General features: G+C 43.6%; 1 protein-coding gene across 4 annotated transcripts in view; it reads right to left on the reverse strand.

Moving 5' to 3' along the window:
* The window catches only part of LOC124146019, a 36,043-nt gene that overhangs the window by 9,140 nt on the left and 8,917 nt on the right, over positions 1–17,986 (reverse strand). For 3 of the 4 annotated variants that reach the window (XM_046516048.2, XM_048387675.1, XM_046516047.2), the window contains exons 3-14: positions 17,409–17,580; positions 16,267–16,385; positions 14,774–14,963; positions 13,966–14,108; positions 12,778–12,925; positions 10,507–10,638; positions 8,750–8,881; positions 7,147–7,238; positions 5,391–5,578; positions 4,984–5,118; positions 3,778–3,999; positions 895–1,061 (exon numbers count right to left, since the gene is read on the reverse strand). In XM_046516048.2, the coding sequence (XP_046372004.2) occupies positions 895–1,061; positions 3,778–3,999; positions 4,984–5,118; positions 5,391–5,578; positions 7,147–7,238; positions 8,750–8,881; positions 10,507–10,638; positions 12,778–12,925; positions 13,966–14,108; positions 14,774–14,963; positions 16,267–16,385; positions 17,409–17,580 (1,840 nt within the window). The remainder of the gene's footprint in view (positions 1–894; positions 1,062–3,777; positions 4,000–4,983; positions 5,119–5,390; positions 5,579–7,146; positions 7,239–8,749; positions 8,882–10,506; positions 10,639–12,777; positions 12,926–13,965; positions 14,109–14,773; positions 14,964–16,266; positions 16,386–17,408; positions 17,581–17,986) is intronic. The other variant, XM_046516049.2, reaches the window with a different exon arrangement.

Here is a 17,986-nt window from a genome sequence, read left to right on the forward strand (position 1 = left end):
GAGTGAACGCTTTAACCACTAGGCTACCCGACCGCCCTCGAAGCAATGACCAAGCAACAAGGGACACAACTCTGCACAAGGAATAGCTGCACCTTAAATGACTCGGCTACCCATGCCCCCTCCACTATATGTACAATGTAGTGTTGCATTTCTTGTCATTCTACCTCAGCCTACAGTTCCCATCAATTAAAACTGCGGTAACTCCCCAATGGACAACAGCATGAGGATGTTACACCTTGCTAATGAACTATATAGGCTTACGCTAACACTTACTGTCAATGGACTCTACCCGTATGGTAACACTGGTGTTTCAGTCTTGTTTGTCACCTAACTGAAGCATCTTCCCGAGGCAATCGAGTTAACTGACTATAAAAGTCCAGTTTCCACCCTTGCCAAACTAGGCTGGTATTATGGAGTTACATTTTGGCTGGACTAACGAGTCTATGCATAGTCCAATCAAAATCGCTCACCGAAATCGAAATCCGGTTTGTAAACTGTCGTGCAGATTTCGGTCGATTGCAGGATTTGCAAAGCATGTGCACCACCAACTCGTTGTCAGCAGATATTTTCCAAATCTTTTCATGTTTTTAATCAAGGTGCTCACATGATTTGATGCATTTCACGATGTAAGACCCATTTTATCACAATATAGATCTTGATTATCGATCGGATCGTCCTGACTCGGCGCCACCATTTTGTGTGAAGCAAACGCAAGTGATGAGAGAGGTGGAATCTGATTGGTCCATAGGACAGGCTTAAAAGGGACATAACTGGTAATAGCCACTGGTAGCGCTAGGATTGTGCCCAGTAATTCCAGCCTAGTTCGGCAAGGATGGAAACTGGACTTAAAGTCAGTTAACTCTCTTGTCTCGGGAAGATGAACTGAAGGGGCACCTGTTATTCCTTGCTGACTCTAGCACAAGCCACATCACACGGCCATGGGCAATACAGTTACTTCTCTGTCTGCTGATTGTCTCTCCTTGTATGTATTCTCGACCTGTTTTTACAATTACTTGGATCTTGGGATCCATAAAGGCTTCCAGGTTGCTGCAATCGAAGACCTGTAAAATAAATAGAATTTTTCTTTAGTCTGTAGAAGCAATAGCAATCAATAGTTCAATCACATGTTATTTTCAAGTCAGTTGGTTTTCATACAGATATGAGGACGCACGGGCAGTCCAACCATCTAAGGCAGGGCACTTTGCTGTGCAGAGTTGTGTCCCTTGGGCACACTGGAAACCTATGATCATGGATTCAAATTCTGGTTTCAGCTAGGTTTGTCAGCACCATACCTGCCGGTGCTCATGGGTTGCACCAGAGTGGTATATGTCTGACACCTGCATCACTTCAGACTTTCTTCCCACATCAAGCTGATATGCCATGACATAACTGGAATACTGTTAAAAGTGGTGTGAAACACAACTCACTCACTCACTCATTAATATAGGTATGACTGTGACTATCCAAACTCACATAATTCCTTTGAATACCTTACCTCTATTACATCACAGCAACAATTTCTGTTTTGGCTGTTCTCCCACTGTAAACATCTTTAGATTTTTCATCAGAAGTCCTCTTCACTTTTAGTTATCTAATGAGCAGTTGCATGGGTAGTAGTATCAAAACTGCGCCAGTGAAAAGCAAGAATATGTATCTTCTTTTCTGTATGACCTTGGGGCAACAAGGAAATAAAAAATTTCCCCAGTTTTCAAAGTCACAATTTTGGTTTATTCTTTCATTGATATATACTTAAAAGATTTTGCACAGTTAAATAAATGATCTGAAAGTTTAGCATCATCTTGCAAGATCATTCACACAAGCTGAGTTTGTGTTGAGTTTTTGAAAATGGACTCTCCATTACTCTGTGAGAAATGTGGAACTCATCAGATTACTATGGATCCCACACTATGTGTTTCAAGTGCCGGGATATCATGTGCACCATGGACTCTCAATGGGACCTGTGTGTTTCTCTTACTGAGACCTGTGGCTTGACCTGCACGATGCACGTGCTGCATAACTGTGATATGAAGCTGACCTCACATCGTCTGAGCCTTGCCCACTACTACAGTAAGACAGTGATTTGTGAGACTTGTGATACTTGTGTAGCGGCCGAGTCCCGTGATGGGATTTGAACCACGGACCGTCTGATCTGAGGTCAGACGCCTTGTCCACATGACCAAAGAGGTTAACCCTGTCAGCAAGCTGACAAGGTAAGGATGTCATCTGTGGGATGACTCCACGCCCTGCTACATACTCCCCCGTCAACAGAAGGCACGTCCCGGGCCGCATAGTAGGGTACTGAGACTTAATTTGCTCAAATTTAATATGAACGTGCTCAGCCCCACGTTGGGTGCCAATGTAGCGGCCATAAAATTACCGAGTCCTGTGATGGGATTCGAACCACGGACCGTCTGATCCGAGGTCGGACGCCTTGTCCACATGACCTGAGAGGTTAACCCCGTCAGCAAGCTGACAAGGTAAGGATGTCATCTGTGGGATAACTCCATGCCCTGCTACACTTGCTAATGACATGTTTTTGGTCAGAAGAGTCTGCAGACAAGGCCTAACAAGATGAGTGGTGAACCCTGGTTGACAATGCCCTGTCATAATTTGATTTCTCTTTTGATTTTGACCTACCAGTATCTTCATGCTGTGAGACTGTATTTTATAATTGCAACATCTCCTGAGATATGGATGCAAGACATTTGTTGATTAGTGCTGACATGGATGAAGTTATAGTTTTTAAAAACACATTCAGGTTTAAAGGGGATGTGTGGGTTCTGAGGCTTCTTTCACACCTGGAGTGCACACCTTCCCCGTCAGGCCCAGATGCACATCGGTGGATTGACGTCCAGTGAGGTACGCCTGCTCCTGGGACAGGCAACCAGATCTCCCCTCTCTAGGGGAGACAGCACCCCTTGCATCAACGACCTATCAACCAAATGTACTCCTTTTCATCCAGGGGAGGATGGGACAGGCAACCAGATCTTCCCTCTTGTCAACCAAATGTACTTCTTTTCATCCAGGGAAGGATGGGACAGGCAACCAGATCTTCCCTCTCTAGGGGAGACAGCACCCCTTACAACAACGACTTGTCACCCAAATGTTCTTCTTTTCATCCAGGGAAGGATGGGACAGGCAACCAGATCTTCCCTCTTGTCAACCAAATGTTCTTCTTTTCATCCAGGGAAGGATGGGACGGGCAACCAGATCTTCCCTCTTGTCAACCAAATGTTCTTCTTTTCATCCAGGGAAGGATGGGACAGGCAACCAGATCTTCCCTCTTGTCAACCAAATGTTCTTCTTTTCATCCAGGGAAGGATGGGACAGGCAACCAGATCTTCCCTCTTGTCAACCAAATGTTCTTCTTTTCATCCAGGGGAGGATGGGACAGGCAACCAGATCTCCCCTCTCTAGGGAGACAGCACCCCTTGCATCAACGACCTGTCACCCAAATGTACTCCTAACAAAAATTTGATTCTTTATATCTGGCCAAACAGGAAAGAAGTGACGTTTTCCTGCCTCGTGCATGTGCAGTTGCATTAGTACGGAGGATAGGGTTTGCCTAACAACTATTAGATATGTTGAAAATCTAAGATTTTATAGTGTGATTACAGCCATTCCTGGAATTTAATGGCAAAGATGTAGTAGAAGTAAGGTATTAGGAGGAATAATGAGCTTCACATAACTTACCCATGTGAGGAATCAAACCTGGGCCACCGATGCTTATAACACAATGCTATCCCACCACCCTGATAAGACAAGAAATTCACTTACAACTTTGATGCCAGTACACTCATCACACATCAGCAGCAGGAAGAGTGTTTCCCCGTACACAAAGTACTCCACAATCTCCAACCCAAACTTATCACATTGCATCTCGCGTAGTTTTGTTTTGGCACCTTCAAGTTTCAAAAGGGCTTTCTTGTTTCGGGATTTCTTCAATGCAGTTTCAAATTTCTTGATTTTCTTCAGAGAATGCTTAACATAGCAAAGTGCCTGAAAAGATGATTAGTTGGGATTACACAATTAACATAAAAGGTTAGTTGTGAGTACTATTTCAATAAGTCTTAAAAATTAACAGTCAACAAACTAACAATGAGTTACATGTGTCAATAGCGAGGTGTACAGTCCTTAAAGGGGCACTAATCCACAGCAATTACCCGGGCCTCATTGTTGCCTTTGTTATTGATTTTTCCCTATAAGTATCCAGATGATATCCAAGAAATCTCGACTAGTTCGTGACCTGCGTTGCAGCAACAGTAAGTGCACTTGTCGTTTTTATTGATAGTATAAGGGTTTATCGTCACATTGATCAACAAAATTAAATACAGTTCCATACATCCCCCTCCATATGGGCCCCTGAAGTTGACAAAGTGTACTCACATATCCCCCTCCATATGGGCCCCTGAAGTTGACAAAGTGTACTCACATATCCCCCTCCATATGGGCCCCTGAAGTTGACAAAGTGTACTCACATATCCCCCTCCATATGGGCCCCTGAAGTTGACAAGGTGTACTCACATATCCCCCTCGATATGGGCCCCTGAAGTTGACAAGGTGTACTCATATATCCCCCTCGATATTGGCCCCTGAAGTTGACAAGGTGTATTCACATATCCCCCTCCATATGGGCCCCTGAAGTTGACAAAGTGTACTCACATATCCCCCTCCATATGGGCCCCTGAAGTTGCCAAGGTGTACTCACATATCCCCCTCCATATGGGCCCCTGAAGTTGACAAGGTGTACTCACAAATCCCCCTCCATATGGGCCCCTGAAGTTGACAAGGTGTACTCACATATCCCCCTCGTTATGGGCCCATGAAGTCGACAAGGTGTACTCACATATCCCCCTCCATATGGACCCCTGATGTTGACAAAGTGTACTCACATATCCCCCTCCATATGGGCCCCTGAAGTTGCAAGGTGTACTCACATATCCCCCTCCATATGGGCCCCTGAAGTTGACAAGGTGTACTCACATTGCCGCCCATAGTGAATGCCTTGTTATAGCAGTAGTGAATGGATTGTGTCATGCCTGACACCCATTCCTCATTGCCCTCCACAAACTGTGTAATGTCAGGATCCCGGGTTGACTCAAAATAAGATACTTTTTCCTACAACAAGAACAGTTGTTTCAGTATTTACATTTTGAGGAAAATCTTCAGTAGCAAAGTGCATGTATTGACATCTTTGAGGTCAAACGTTTCAGTATTCAATAGCAATATGTTTCGGCATTTAAGAGCATATTTTGTGCAACAACACTTGAGGCAGAGTATTTAATCTTCCAAAGAAATCCTATTTTCAAATGTGAGTGAGTAAGTGAGTGAGCGTTCAACCCTGGACAGGTCCAACCAACTGTCCAACTGTTAATGTCCAAGTTCCTTACATCTCTAACAGATTTTCTCAGACGAGAGAAAAGGTTCAACTTTGTCCTGTTGCCATTGGCTGCTGTCCAGAAGAATGTAAAGTCGTGCAACGGTATGCCATTCATCGCAATAGTTTTACTAGCTAGTTGTACTGTGTCTCCACTCTCATTTTCATACAGCTGCACGAAGGTTGGGGCAATAAATCCACCTGAAAATATAAGGTGCAAAAACCCGTGAAGATTCGGGGAAGAATAGGTCTTTAGCAACCCACGCTTGTTGTAAAAGGCGACTATGCTTGTCTTAAGCGGTGACTAACATGATTAGGTGGTCAGGTTCGCAGACTTGGTTGATGCATGTTATTGCATCCTAATTGTGTAGGTCGATGCTCAGGATATCAATCACTGGATTGTCTGGTCCAGACTGGAATATTGCTGAGTGCGGCGTTAAACAACAAACAAGCAAACACCAAATTTATGCATCCAAACTTATGTTAATACGTTCATTTGTAATCAAGTAAAATCTGGCAAAGTGCGTGCGTGAGTGCGTGCCTGTGCGGTTGTGTGAACTGACGCCCATGAATGAGCCGCTTTTAACAGTATTCCAGCTATATCATGGTATGACAGCTAAACTTGCGAGCATGCGTGGAAGTGCATACTGTTCTGTTGTGTGAACCGACCCCCATGAGTGAGTGAGTGAGCTGGGCTTCAAGCTGCTTTTAACAGTATTCCAGCTATATCATGGCATGTCAGCTAAACATAGGTGGAAAGCCTAAAGTAATGCAGGTCTCAGACGTTTACCACTTGGTGAAACCCACAGGCACAGATATGGTGCTGACAACTTAGAAACAATTGGGGCAAACCAGGATTTGAACCAAAAATCATAGGCTTCTGCTGTGCCCAAGTTGACACAACTATGCACAATAAATTGCGGCGCCTTGGATGACTGAGTCACCCATGCCCCCGGAAAGACCAAGGAAATGAAATAATAAAGATAAATTTTAGAAACATTGTTTTAAAGTCATTTCTGAAAAGAACTGTTGGAAAGGTGAAAAAAAATAACATGTTTAACAATGTCAAAGGGTCAATCTCAACTTAGTTCTCCCTATAGCAGAACAAAGATCTTAGAACATCCCATTACGGGTCACGTCAGAACGACCTTTCAGCTGAACAATCAAAGAGTCGCTTACCAGATCATGAAAGTGACAGTCAGAATGTGTTTTCTAATCATGCAACCTCAAAAAATGGTTAACACAGGGTATTCCGAATGACAATTACGGATGTACGACTGATTCCGTCAAAATTATCACCAATCTCTTGCTTCCGTGGGATAAACATTTGAACGGAGGAGGCGTTGCACAGTACATGGGAAGCACTGCCATGCAATCTCAACCATATATTAGACATTCCAGAATGTTCATTTGTTCAGTTTTCAAAATTTTAATCAAGAACTGTGTCAACATATTTTTCCAGCATAGTCAGAAATGGAAGTCGCCAGGTTGAAACGTGTGCCGTAAAACACGAGAAAGCTGCTTTCTAATTGACTGATGTTGACTTCTTGTTAGTCATTTCAGTGGAATACTGTTAAGCGAGAACTTTGATCTGATTTTAATGAGATTGTCAAAGGCTTAAAGTCTTTCCCATATTGACCTAGTTTGATTTTTTTTATCATTGCAATAAGTTAGACAGATTAGGTAAGAAGTATCAGTTTTAATCTACTTTTGTGAAACTTGTGACAGGCAGATTTGCAAATCAAGTTATTACAACCAAAACACCATACCATTGTAGTTGAAGGCCTCTAAGAGAACACTGCAGGAGTTGAGGGAGTGCCAGGGCTGGGGAACAGTGGACAGTGTCTTGAACACATGGACACTGAAACACAGAGATTACTTATGTCATAGCCAGGGAACAGTGGACAGAGGCTGGAACACATGAGTGAGTGAGTGAGTTGGGTTTAACGCCGCTTTTAACATTATTCCAGTTATATTTCTCATCACCCGTTCGTTTACCGGACTTCGCTGAAGAGGTACGGTGTAATTGTTTTCTGTGCTTGATAAGCAAATTTTTTTTTTATAAAAATACTGAATCAGCTAGAGGGGGGTGCGCATTATACATGGGTGCGCATTATGCTCAAGAAAATACAGTACTCATTGTCATAGCCAGGGAACAGTGGACAGAGGCTGGAACACATGAATACTGGAACACAGAGATTACTCATTGTCATAGCCAGGGAACAGTGGACACAGACTGGAACACATGAATACTGGAACACAGAGATTACTTATGTCATAGCCAGGGAACAGTGGATAGAGGCTGGAACACATGAATACTGGAACACAGAGATTACCGGGTAGTAAAAGCTGCAACAAGATATTGGAATATTTCCTGATAAAAAAATAGATTCAGATAAAAATTTTTGCCGGTCCTTGCATTAAAATACTGTAAAATTTTATCATTGGGTGAGTCTTGACCAAATCACCGGTAGATTCCAAGAAAACGTGTGAACAGCTGATTGCTCTTTCCGGCTTAGTTTACGAGAAAATACATAAGGTAATCTTAATCCCTGGATGTAAAACAATGCCTAGCAGAACAAAAAATACAATTTAAACGGTAAATCAACATGTCTGATGATTTTTTATCTCAAATTTTCGAATTTGTACTGACCAAGTTTCTCATCACCCGTTCGTTTACCGGACTTCGCTGAAGAGGTACGGTGTAATTGTTTTCTGTGCTTGATAAGCAAATTTTTTTTTAATAAAAATACTGAATCCGCTAGAGGGGTGCGCATTATACATGGGTGCGCATTATGCTCAAGAAAATACGGTACTCATTGTCATAGCCAGGGAACAGTGGACAGAGGCTGGAACACATGAACACTGAAACAAAGAGATTACTCATTGTCATAGCCAGGGAACAGTGGACAGAGGCTGGAACACATAAATACTGGAACACAGAGATTACTCATTGTCATAGCCAGGGAACAGTGGACAGAGGCTGGAACACATGAACACTGAAACAAAGAGATTACTCATTGTCATAGCCAGGGAACAGTGGACAGAGGCTGGAACACATGGACACTGAAACAAAGAGATTACTCATTGTCATAGCCAGGGAACAGTGGACAGAGGCTGGAACACATAAATACTGGAACACAGAGATTACTCATTGTCATAGCCAGGGAACAGTGGACAGAGGCTGGAACACATGAATACCGGAACACAGAGAGTGCACATTGTCATATGAACAACTGACTGGTATAGCATTGTGCTGGTCTCGAACACAAACCCTGAAACAAAAATATCTCCAAACTCTCGACAGGTTCTTCAATACTTTGGCAAGTCTAGATTTCGTTAGCTTGTATTGAGAGTACACCAATCACCTACCCTGTGTAAGGATCCAGGTTAAGGGCCCTGATAGGTGGCAGCACCATCTGGAGGTCACCTGACAGGAAGCCGTCTGTTGTCAAATGTAGATGCAGGTTTGTCTGTGCTATGAAGTCAGCTTCATAACATTGTCTGAAAACATCAGGTAATACTTCTGTATGTAACATATCTCGATTTCTTTTAAATCACATCTCGTTACTGCTAAACAAGGATCTGAGGACATCCCATTATTGGTCGAGTCAGAATGACCAATCAGAGCATCGCTTACCAATCAAGAAAGTTACAGTCAGAATGTGTTTTCTTATTATGCAACCTCGAACAGGTTAATATGGGTTATTCCGAAAGACAGTTACAGCTGTATGACTGATTCCGTCAAAGTCATCGTCAATCTCTCACTTCAATAGGATAAACATCTCAAACAGAATAGACATTCCATAGCCCATGGGAAATACTGCCATACAATATCGGCCATCTGTTAGACATTCTAGAAATTTCTGTTGTTCAGTTTTCAAATTTTGAATTGATATTATTTCAGAGCGTAGTCTGTAATGGAAGTTGCTACTTGTAAATAGTGCTTGTGTGTATTCATAGTGCCGTAAACCTTGAGAAAACTGCTTTCTGATTGGCTAATGTTGACTTCTTGTTAGTCATTTCATTGGTCAGTGAAAATTCCCGAAAGGTTGTTCATCCATGATGGATATCCTCAGATCTTTGCTTAGCGGCAGCGAGAACTAAGATCTGATTTTAATAAGATTGAACACATCTTCACTACACAGAAGGTGTTGTGTTGGACATCTTGTCATTAATAGTTAAAGTACAACTGAAATCTCAGGCATTTGTTATGTACAATATAATCAATTCAAATATTCTGTGTGCAAGACAGGCACAATATTAGATAAGACAGGCCATTTTGAGGGCATCAGATTTAACTCTCAGACCAATCAGTAAGTAATCTTTATAAGTGTCCCTGTAAAAGGACAAACACTTATCTACAGAATATTACAGAGTGCAGGAGGGGTGTATAATTAAGGAATTCAGAAGTGAACCACATAAGGAAGATAATTTATGGATGTCAACTTCTGTATTATGAGGAACACAACTTTTCAGATTATATTCTTACTCCTTGATCGGGTGAGTCAGTATATACTCCGAAATGTTGTGTTCCCCATAATACAGAAGTTGACATCCATAAATTCTTTTCCTTGGGTGTATAACTGGTAGCAACTATCATCAAAAGTGAGTAAGTGAGTATGGTTTTACCCCACTCTTAGCAATATTCCAGCAACATCACGGCAGGGGACACCAGAAATGGCTTCACACATTGTACCCATGTAGGGAATTGAACCCCACTCTTTTGCGTGACGAGCAAATGCTTAAACCACTAGGCTACCTGACCGCCCCTTTTATCAAAAGAGTTTCATCTTCCACTAGATCTCTTGAAAACAAATTCAACTTGTTGTGTGGAGTTTCAATAAGTGGTCAGATTTGTCTATTTTCTTAGCACCTGGGGCACCTATTATGGTAAATACAGTTTGTTGTCTATTCCAAGTGTGAAATTTAGGTCAGAGGTGTTGACCACTTAGGTGAAAAACACAGGACTGGTGCAGACAAACCAAGTATCTGGGATTACAACCCATCATCATAGGATTCTGTCACACTTGAGGGATGCAACCATGGTTCCACAAGTTGCAGTGCTTCAGTTGGCTGGCCACCCACATCCCCTTAGTTGTGAGTGAGTGAAGAGATGGAATACATACTGCCCCGATACAAGCCGCATGTGTCCCAGCTGGGTCCGCCACACCACTTTCAAGGGCTGGGCACAAACAGCCTTGACCTTCGCCAGCTCAAAGATGTTCACCTGTTTCTCACATAACCACATAGCACGTGTACTGAAACAGAGAGAAAGCACCCCATAACTATAACAAAAATGATAGCATGTAGAATTCTACATAGTGAATGAGTGAGTGAGTCTGCCTTCACCACAGCCTGATGGAGTGAGTGAGTGATTGATTGAATGAGTGAGTGAATGAGTGAATGAGTGAATGAGTGTGGTGTCAGCCAAGCCTCCACCACTGCCTTAAGGTTTGAGTGAGTGAGTTACCCAATGTGTCTCAGTGTGGTGTCGGCAGCTGTCACGCCTACACCACAGACTGAGTGAGTGAGTTAGTGAGTGAGTGAGTGAGTTACCTAATGTGTCTCAGTGTGGTGTCGGCAGCTGTCACGCCTACACCACAGACTGAGTGAGTGAGTGAGTGAGTGAGTGAGTGAGTGAGTGAGTGAGTTACCTAATGTGTATCAGTGTGGTGTCGGCATCTGTCACGCCTACACCACAGACTGAGTGAGTGAGTGAGTGAGTGATTGAGTGATTGAGTGATTGAGTGAGTTACCTAATGTGTCTCAGTGTGGTGTCGGCATCTGTCACGCCTACACCACACACTGAGTGAGTGAGTGAGTGAGTGAGTGAGCGAGTTACCCAATGTGTCTCTGTTAGGTGTCGGCATCTGTCACGCCTACACCACAGGCTGATGGTTAGTGATTGAGTAAGTGAGTGAGTGAGTGAGTGAGTGAGTGAGTGAGTGAGTGAGTTACCCAATGTGTGTCAGTGTGGTGTCAGCATCTGTCGCCCATCCCAGCCACGCCTCCACCACAGCCTGATGGAGTGAGTGAGTGAGTGAGTGAGTGAGTGAGTGAGTGAGTGAGTGAGTGAGTTACCCAATGTGTGTCAGTGTGGTGTCAGCATCTGTCGCCCATCCCAGCCACGCCTCCACCACAGCCTGATGGAGTGAGTGAGTGAGTGAGTGAGTGTGTGAGTGAGTGAGTGAGTGTGTGAGTGAGTGAGTGAGTGAGTGAGTGAGTGAGTGAGTTACCCAATGTGTGTCAGTGTGGTGTCAGCATCTGTCGCCCATCCCAGCCACGCCTCCACCACAGCCTGATGGAGTGAGTGAGTGAGTGAGTGAGTGTGTGAGTGAGTGAGTGAGTGTGTGAGTGAGTGAGTGAGTGAGTGTGTGAGTGAGTGAGTGAGTGTGTGAGTGAGTGAGTGAGTGAGTGAGTGAGTTACCCAATGTGTGTCAGTGTGGTGTCAGCATCTGTCGCCCATCCCAGCCACGCCTCCACCACAGCCTGATGGAGTGAGTGAGTGAGTGTGTGAGTGAGTGAGTGAGTGTGTGAGTGAGTGAGTGAGTGAGTGAGTGAGTGAGTGAGTGAGTGAGTGAGTGAGTGAGTTACCCAATGTGTGTCAGTGTGGTGTCAGCATCTGTCGCCCATCCCAGCCACGCCTCCACCACAGCCTGATGGAGTGAGTGAGAGAGTGAGTGAGTTACCCAATGTGCGTCAGTGTGGTGTCAGCATCTGTCGCCCATCCCAGCCACGCCTCCAACACAGCCTGATGGAGTGAGTGAGTGAGTGAGTGAGTGAGTGAGTGAGTGAGTGAGTGAGTGAGTGAGTTACCCAATGTGTCTCAGTGTGGTGTCAGCATCTGTCGCCCATCCCAGCCACGCCTCCACCACAGCCTGATGGAGTGAGTGAGTGAGTGAGTGAGTGAGTGAGTGAGTGAGTGAGTTACCCAATGTGTCTCAGTGTGGTGTCAGCATCTGTCGCCCATCCCAGCCACGCCTCCACCACAGCCTGATGGAGTGAGTTAGTGAGTGAGTGAGTGTGTGAGTGAGTGAGTTACCCAATGTGTCTCAGTGTGGTGCCAGCATCTGTCGCCCATCCCAGCCACGCCTCCACCACAGCCTGATGGAGTGAGTGAGTGAGTGAGTGAGTGAGTTACCCAATGTGTGTCAGTGTGGTGTCAGCATCTGTCGCCCATCCCAGCCACGCCTCAACCACAGCCTGATGGAGTGAGTGAGTGAGTGAGTGAGTGAGTGAGTGAGTGAGTGAGTGAGTGAGTGAGTGAGTTACCCAATGTGTCAGTGTGGTGTCAGCATCTGTCGCCCATCCCAGCCATGCCTCCACCACAGCCTGATGGAGTGAGTGAGTGAGTGAGTGAGTGAGTGAGTGAGTGAGTGAGTGAGTGAGTGAGTTACCCAATGTGTCTCAGCGTGGTGTCAGCATCTGTCGGCCATCCCAGCCACGCCTCCACCACGGCCTGATGGAGTGTGAGCATGGGACAGCAGCCCTGGAGAGACTTGATCCAACACAGGCCTTCCTTCAGATGACTCAATGTACTGACATCTGCATGAAAATAAAATCTTTATTTAAACTATCAACAAGGTTTTACCAGATGCAAAACATCGTCATGCATAAAACCGAAAATGGTTGCAAATAGAATGCACTACAAGTCCGATCAGCTGGATAAATGTATGGTTGTTTGCAAATAATTAAATTGAATCACGCATATCAAATTTACATGACAATTTTTTCCAATGAGTGACCAAGGATTTATGCTGTTTTCAGCAATATTCCAGTAATACCACAGTGAGGGACACCAGAAATGGGCTTCACACATTTTACCCATTTGGGGAATTGAACCTTGGGCTTCAGCGTGAAGACCACTTTAACCACAAGGCTACCCCAACGCCCCTGTTCCAATGAATACAATCAGGCTATTAGGCCTACAGTTTGTATCACATTTCAGAGCATGGACAATGGCATGACCTCAACCTCCAGGAAGTCCAAAAGAAATTAAATATTCCAAATAAGGTAGGTCATGCAAAGGACACCCGACAACTGCGAGTCCACATTTTGCAAGGTGTGGTTCCACGAGGAGACATTGCTGTCCATCAGTGTGACGAAGTGAGAAAGTGGGTTGGTTTTAACACTGCTTTGGACAGTAAATCATTACTCCCTGGCTGTTAGCTTAATGTGCTCTGCTGACTTTCATCTCTTCCGTATGTCAAATTATTTCTGAAAAATCAAATCTGGGTGGATCCATGGCACGACTATGGACACAACTTTGCAATGAGAGATGTGTCACAAATGTTTTGACAGATCTATTTGTAAGTGTGTGGAGTTCCTGTAAGGCATTTGAAATGGAACATTGAAACATTGAAATGTAGGGTAATCTCAGACATGTACCTCGTCTTCTGTTTGTTCCTGAGTGAAAGCAGAAGTGAGATTCGAGATTCGACTGCTCGGACTATGGACACAACTTTGCAATGAGAGATGTGTCACAAATGTTTTGACAGATCTATTTGTAAGTGTGTGGAGTTCCTGTAAGGCATTTGAAATGGAACATTGAAACATTGAAATGTAGGGTAATCTCAGACATGTACCTCGTCTTCTGTTTGTTCCTGAGTGAAAGCAGAAGTGAGATTCGACTGCTCGGAGAGAAGTTGTATGCGGTGCGGTGGTGGTGTGTTGCAGCGTCGCTCTCCATGATGCTGATGCCATCTCCGCCTTCTCTTCTGTCATCGGCCTGGAGACATGGACATGTATCATGAATGATATTACCAAATCATGCATGATATCGCCAACACACGCATGATATTTCCACCACATACATAATATCTCCAACATTATAACAGGAGCTCCATCTGGAGAGTGAGTGAGTGAGTGAGTGAGTGAGTGAGTGAGTGAGTGAGTGAGTGAGTGAGTGAGTGAGTGAGTGAGTGAGTGAGTGAGTGAGTGAGTGAGTGAGTGAGTGAGTGAGAGAGAGAAGACATATTACAATATCACAGCTAAATCATGGCAGCCTGTAATTAATTGAGCCTGGACTAGACAAATAACATGGCATCGTGACCACATGACCAAATTGCTGTCAGTTCTTCGGACAAGACTGTGGAATCTGAGAATCTATTCTGACCAAGAATCAAAAAGGGATACATTAATTTGGGTAGAGAGAATCTATTCTGGCCAAGAAACCCCAAGGGAGGCAATCGCTGTGCACAGGGGAAGTATGGAAGTCTTCAAGACCACAGCTGCTTGTTTACAACACTTTGCACAAGTAATTACAGCAAGGAAAACCCTGCCATGCCAAAATAGCATGACAATCTAAGCTTCTTATAGGGTTTATATAAGTAACTATGGAATCTATGATCACAAGATGACATCTAGATTAACACTGTACATAATATCACCCACCCTTGGTCACCCAAGTTTGTCATCAGGAGAGACCTCTGAGTGATGACCTCCTGCTCGTCCTGGTTACCTCCCTTTATTCTACCAATCACAGCATCTGCAGACTCCTTATAGAAGTCTCGCGCCATCTCCGTCTCCCCAACAAATGCACACAGTCGAGCCCCCTCGCTGAGATACATCGCTCGCCGATATCCTGTTGATGTCAAACATTAACTATAGGATATACAAGAAAACATTTTTTGTCCCTATAATGAGGACTGTTTAAACTGCTTTGATTAAACATGTTACAGAAAAAGATTGATAAAATATTAGTATATAGTATTTAGGGACCCCACAAAGTGTGTGAGTGGGTGAGTTGGGTTTAACGCCGCTGTTAACATTATTCCAGTTATATCGCGTCGTGTCAGCTTAATGTGGGAGGAAAGCCCGAAGTGATGCAGGTCTCAGATGTTTACCACTTCGGTGAAACCCACGAGCACGGGTATGGCGCTGACAAACCTAGAAACATAATCGGGGCGAACCAGTGGACCCCACAAAGGGACCTTAGATCTAAGACAATACTCCATTACTTTAACACTGACTTATGTTTGTTTGTTTGTTTGTTTGTTTGTTTGTTTGATGTTTAACACCGCACTCAGCAATATTCCAGGTATATGACAGCAGTCTCTAAATAAGTGAGTCTGAACCAGTCAATCCAGTGATTGACATCATGAGCATCGATCCACGCAATTGGGATATGATGAAGTGCATCAACCAAGTCAGCAATCTTGACCACCCGATCCCGTTGTCGCATCTTGCGACAAGCATAGTTGCCATTTATGGAAAGCATGGGTTGCTGAAAACCTATTCCACCCAAGATCATCCCGGGTCACTTTGGTTTATTATAATCATAGTGATACGGTCACTTTGTAGAACAGGGCCCTGAGCAGTATAGCATATAGTACTGTGAAACAGTTTTAAATGATGTAATTAAGCTTGTTTCACATTTTCTTTGAAACGGAACATGTTTATGAAACTCTGAAGTAAGTATAATGAATGTTATGAAAGCTATGAATACAAAATGCCCTTACACTTTCTTAGTAAAGTACAGATTCTCGTACTTTTTTGGGTTGAGTCCCGTCCGGGATTAGTATTCATAGCTTTCGGCCATGGGAGCCGTGCCAATTTACACTTGTCAGAGGGGTACTCAAAGTACGTGATCTAGACTACCAGTTGTCAGACTTTCATTTTTGTGGAAGCCTCGGTGGCTGAGTGGGTTAGATCGCTGACTTTGTGTGCTGGCGATTAGGTGCCTCACTCTGGCAAGTGTGGGTTCGAATCCCGGACGGGACTCAACCCAACAATGTACGAGAATCTGTACTTTACTAAGAAAGTGTTATCCCAAATATAACATTCATTACATTTGACCACTTTCTAAATGGCATTGTGTATTCTGAAGTAAGTACTTGCAAGTTCCTCCAATGAGGAGCAGTGTTGTGAACTGTGTCAGAGACCACTACCTGAGGCCTGTTTAGCCAGGCTGTGGAAGTGCTGCAGGGCCAGGTCGACATCCCCTCTGGCCCACAGTGTGTAGGGAACAGCCTCCTGGAACACATACTTCACCACCAGGGGGTACCTGCCACACAACATTGAACAAAGATGGAATTAGGAAGGAGGGCTTCTAGCAATATTCCAGGGCCATTCCAGCAATATTTGAGCAATATACTAGCAATATTCCAGAAATATTTCAGCAATATGTCAGCACTATCCCAGAAATATTTCAGCAATATGTCAGCACTATCCCAGCAATATTTCAGCAATATGTCAGCACTATCCCAGCAATATTTCAGCAATATGTAAGCAACATAACAGCCATATCCTAGCAATATTCTAGCAAAAATACAGCACTATCCTAGCAATATTCTAGCAATATTCCAGCAATATCCTAGCGATACCAGCAATATTCCAGTAATATCAAGGCGGGAGACATTAATGTTGTTCTTTGTACCCTTGTCAGGTATCAATATACGGAGTGAAGAAACCACTAGGTTACGCAAACATAAATACAGATGCATCAATGATACATACCGTATTCGACGTAATAAGCGCCCCGCTCTAATAAGCGCCCACAGCGATATTTGTTAATATATTGGCTAGTGAACAATCCCAATTAGCACCCTTTCCAATTGATCAATGTACACAAGACTTATTTATTCGTGCATAATACGCACTCATGTGTTATATGCACCCTTAATTATGGGCAATTAAATTCTGGAAAAATATGTCTGTCCTATACAGACATTTTCAGGCTGTCAGCATAAACCACGGGATTTATCTTTCAACTCTGTTTTTTTTCTCACCAAAATACCATTCTAATAAGAGCCCCCTATTTCTAATTTTGAGAGCGCCCTGGGTGCGTATTAGGTCGAATACGGTATATATGTTGATCATAAATGCAAAGAGAACTCTTCATTTCTAAGGGTGAATTATCAGGTCCTGTGTGGAGCCGAGGCACACAACCTATTCTGTTTCAGTATAAATGACAAAAATACAATTATCAAAATTTCACCAAAAAGTATTATGACTTCATCATAAAATATAATCACAAGTGGTTTGACATTTGTGATACATTCTGTTGTGCTTATGCATGTAGATTTACCTTTGGCTTAGTGATTTCCCAATGAGACTGAGGGGTGTGGCCATACTCTTATTTCTTGTTGACATTGGCGATATGATAGACTTCGCATAATTGGTAGATTTGGTAGACTTGCAAGACTTGGTCATGGCAGTGTTTTGCTGAGGTAGCATTAGATCTAACACACTTGATAAACCTGGAAAACAACAGCTGTAACAATATTATCATCATTATCAACATCGACAGCATTTAAGTTAACACCACATCAGAAGAGCAATGATTTACAATCAGAGGAACTAATGACCGACACCATCAGAGGACAATGACTGACACCTTTAGAGGAACAATGACTGTCACCATCAGAGGACAATGACTGACACCATCAGAGGAACAATGACTGACACCATCAGAAGACAATGACTGACACCATCAGAAGAACAATGACTGACACCATCAGAGGAACAATGACTGACACCATCAGAGGACAATGACTGACACGATCAGAAGAACATGACTGTCACCATCGGAGGACAATGACTGACACCATCAGAGGAACAATGACTGACACCATCAGAGGAACAATGACTGACACAATCAGAGGA

The sequence above is a fragment of the Haliotis rufescens genome, unplaced genomic scaffold, assembly GCF_023055435.1.
Source record: "Haliotis rufescens isolate VD_foot unplaced genomic scaffold, xgHalRufe1.0.p SCAF_7, whole genome shotgun sequence".
Taxonomy (NCBI): Eukaryota; Metazoa; Mollusca; class Gastropoda; order Lepetellida; family Haliotidae; genus Haliotis; species Haliotis rufescens.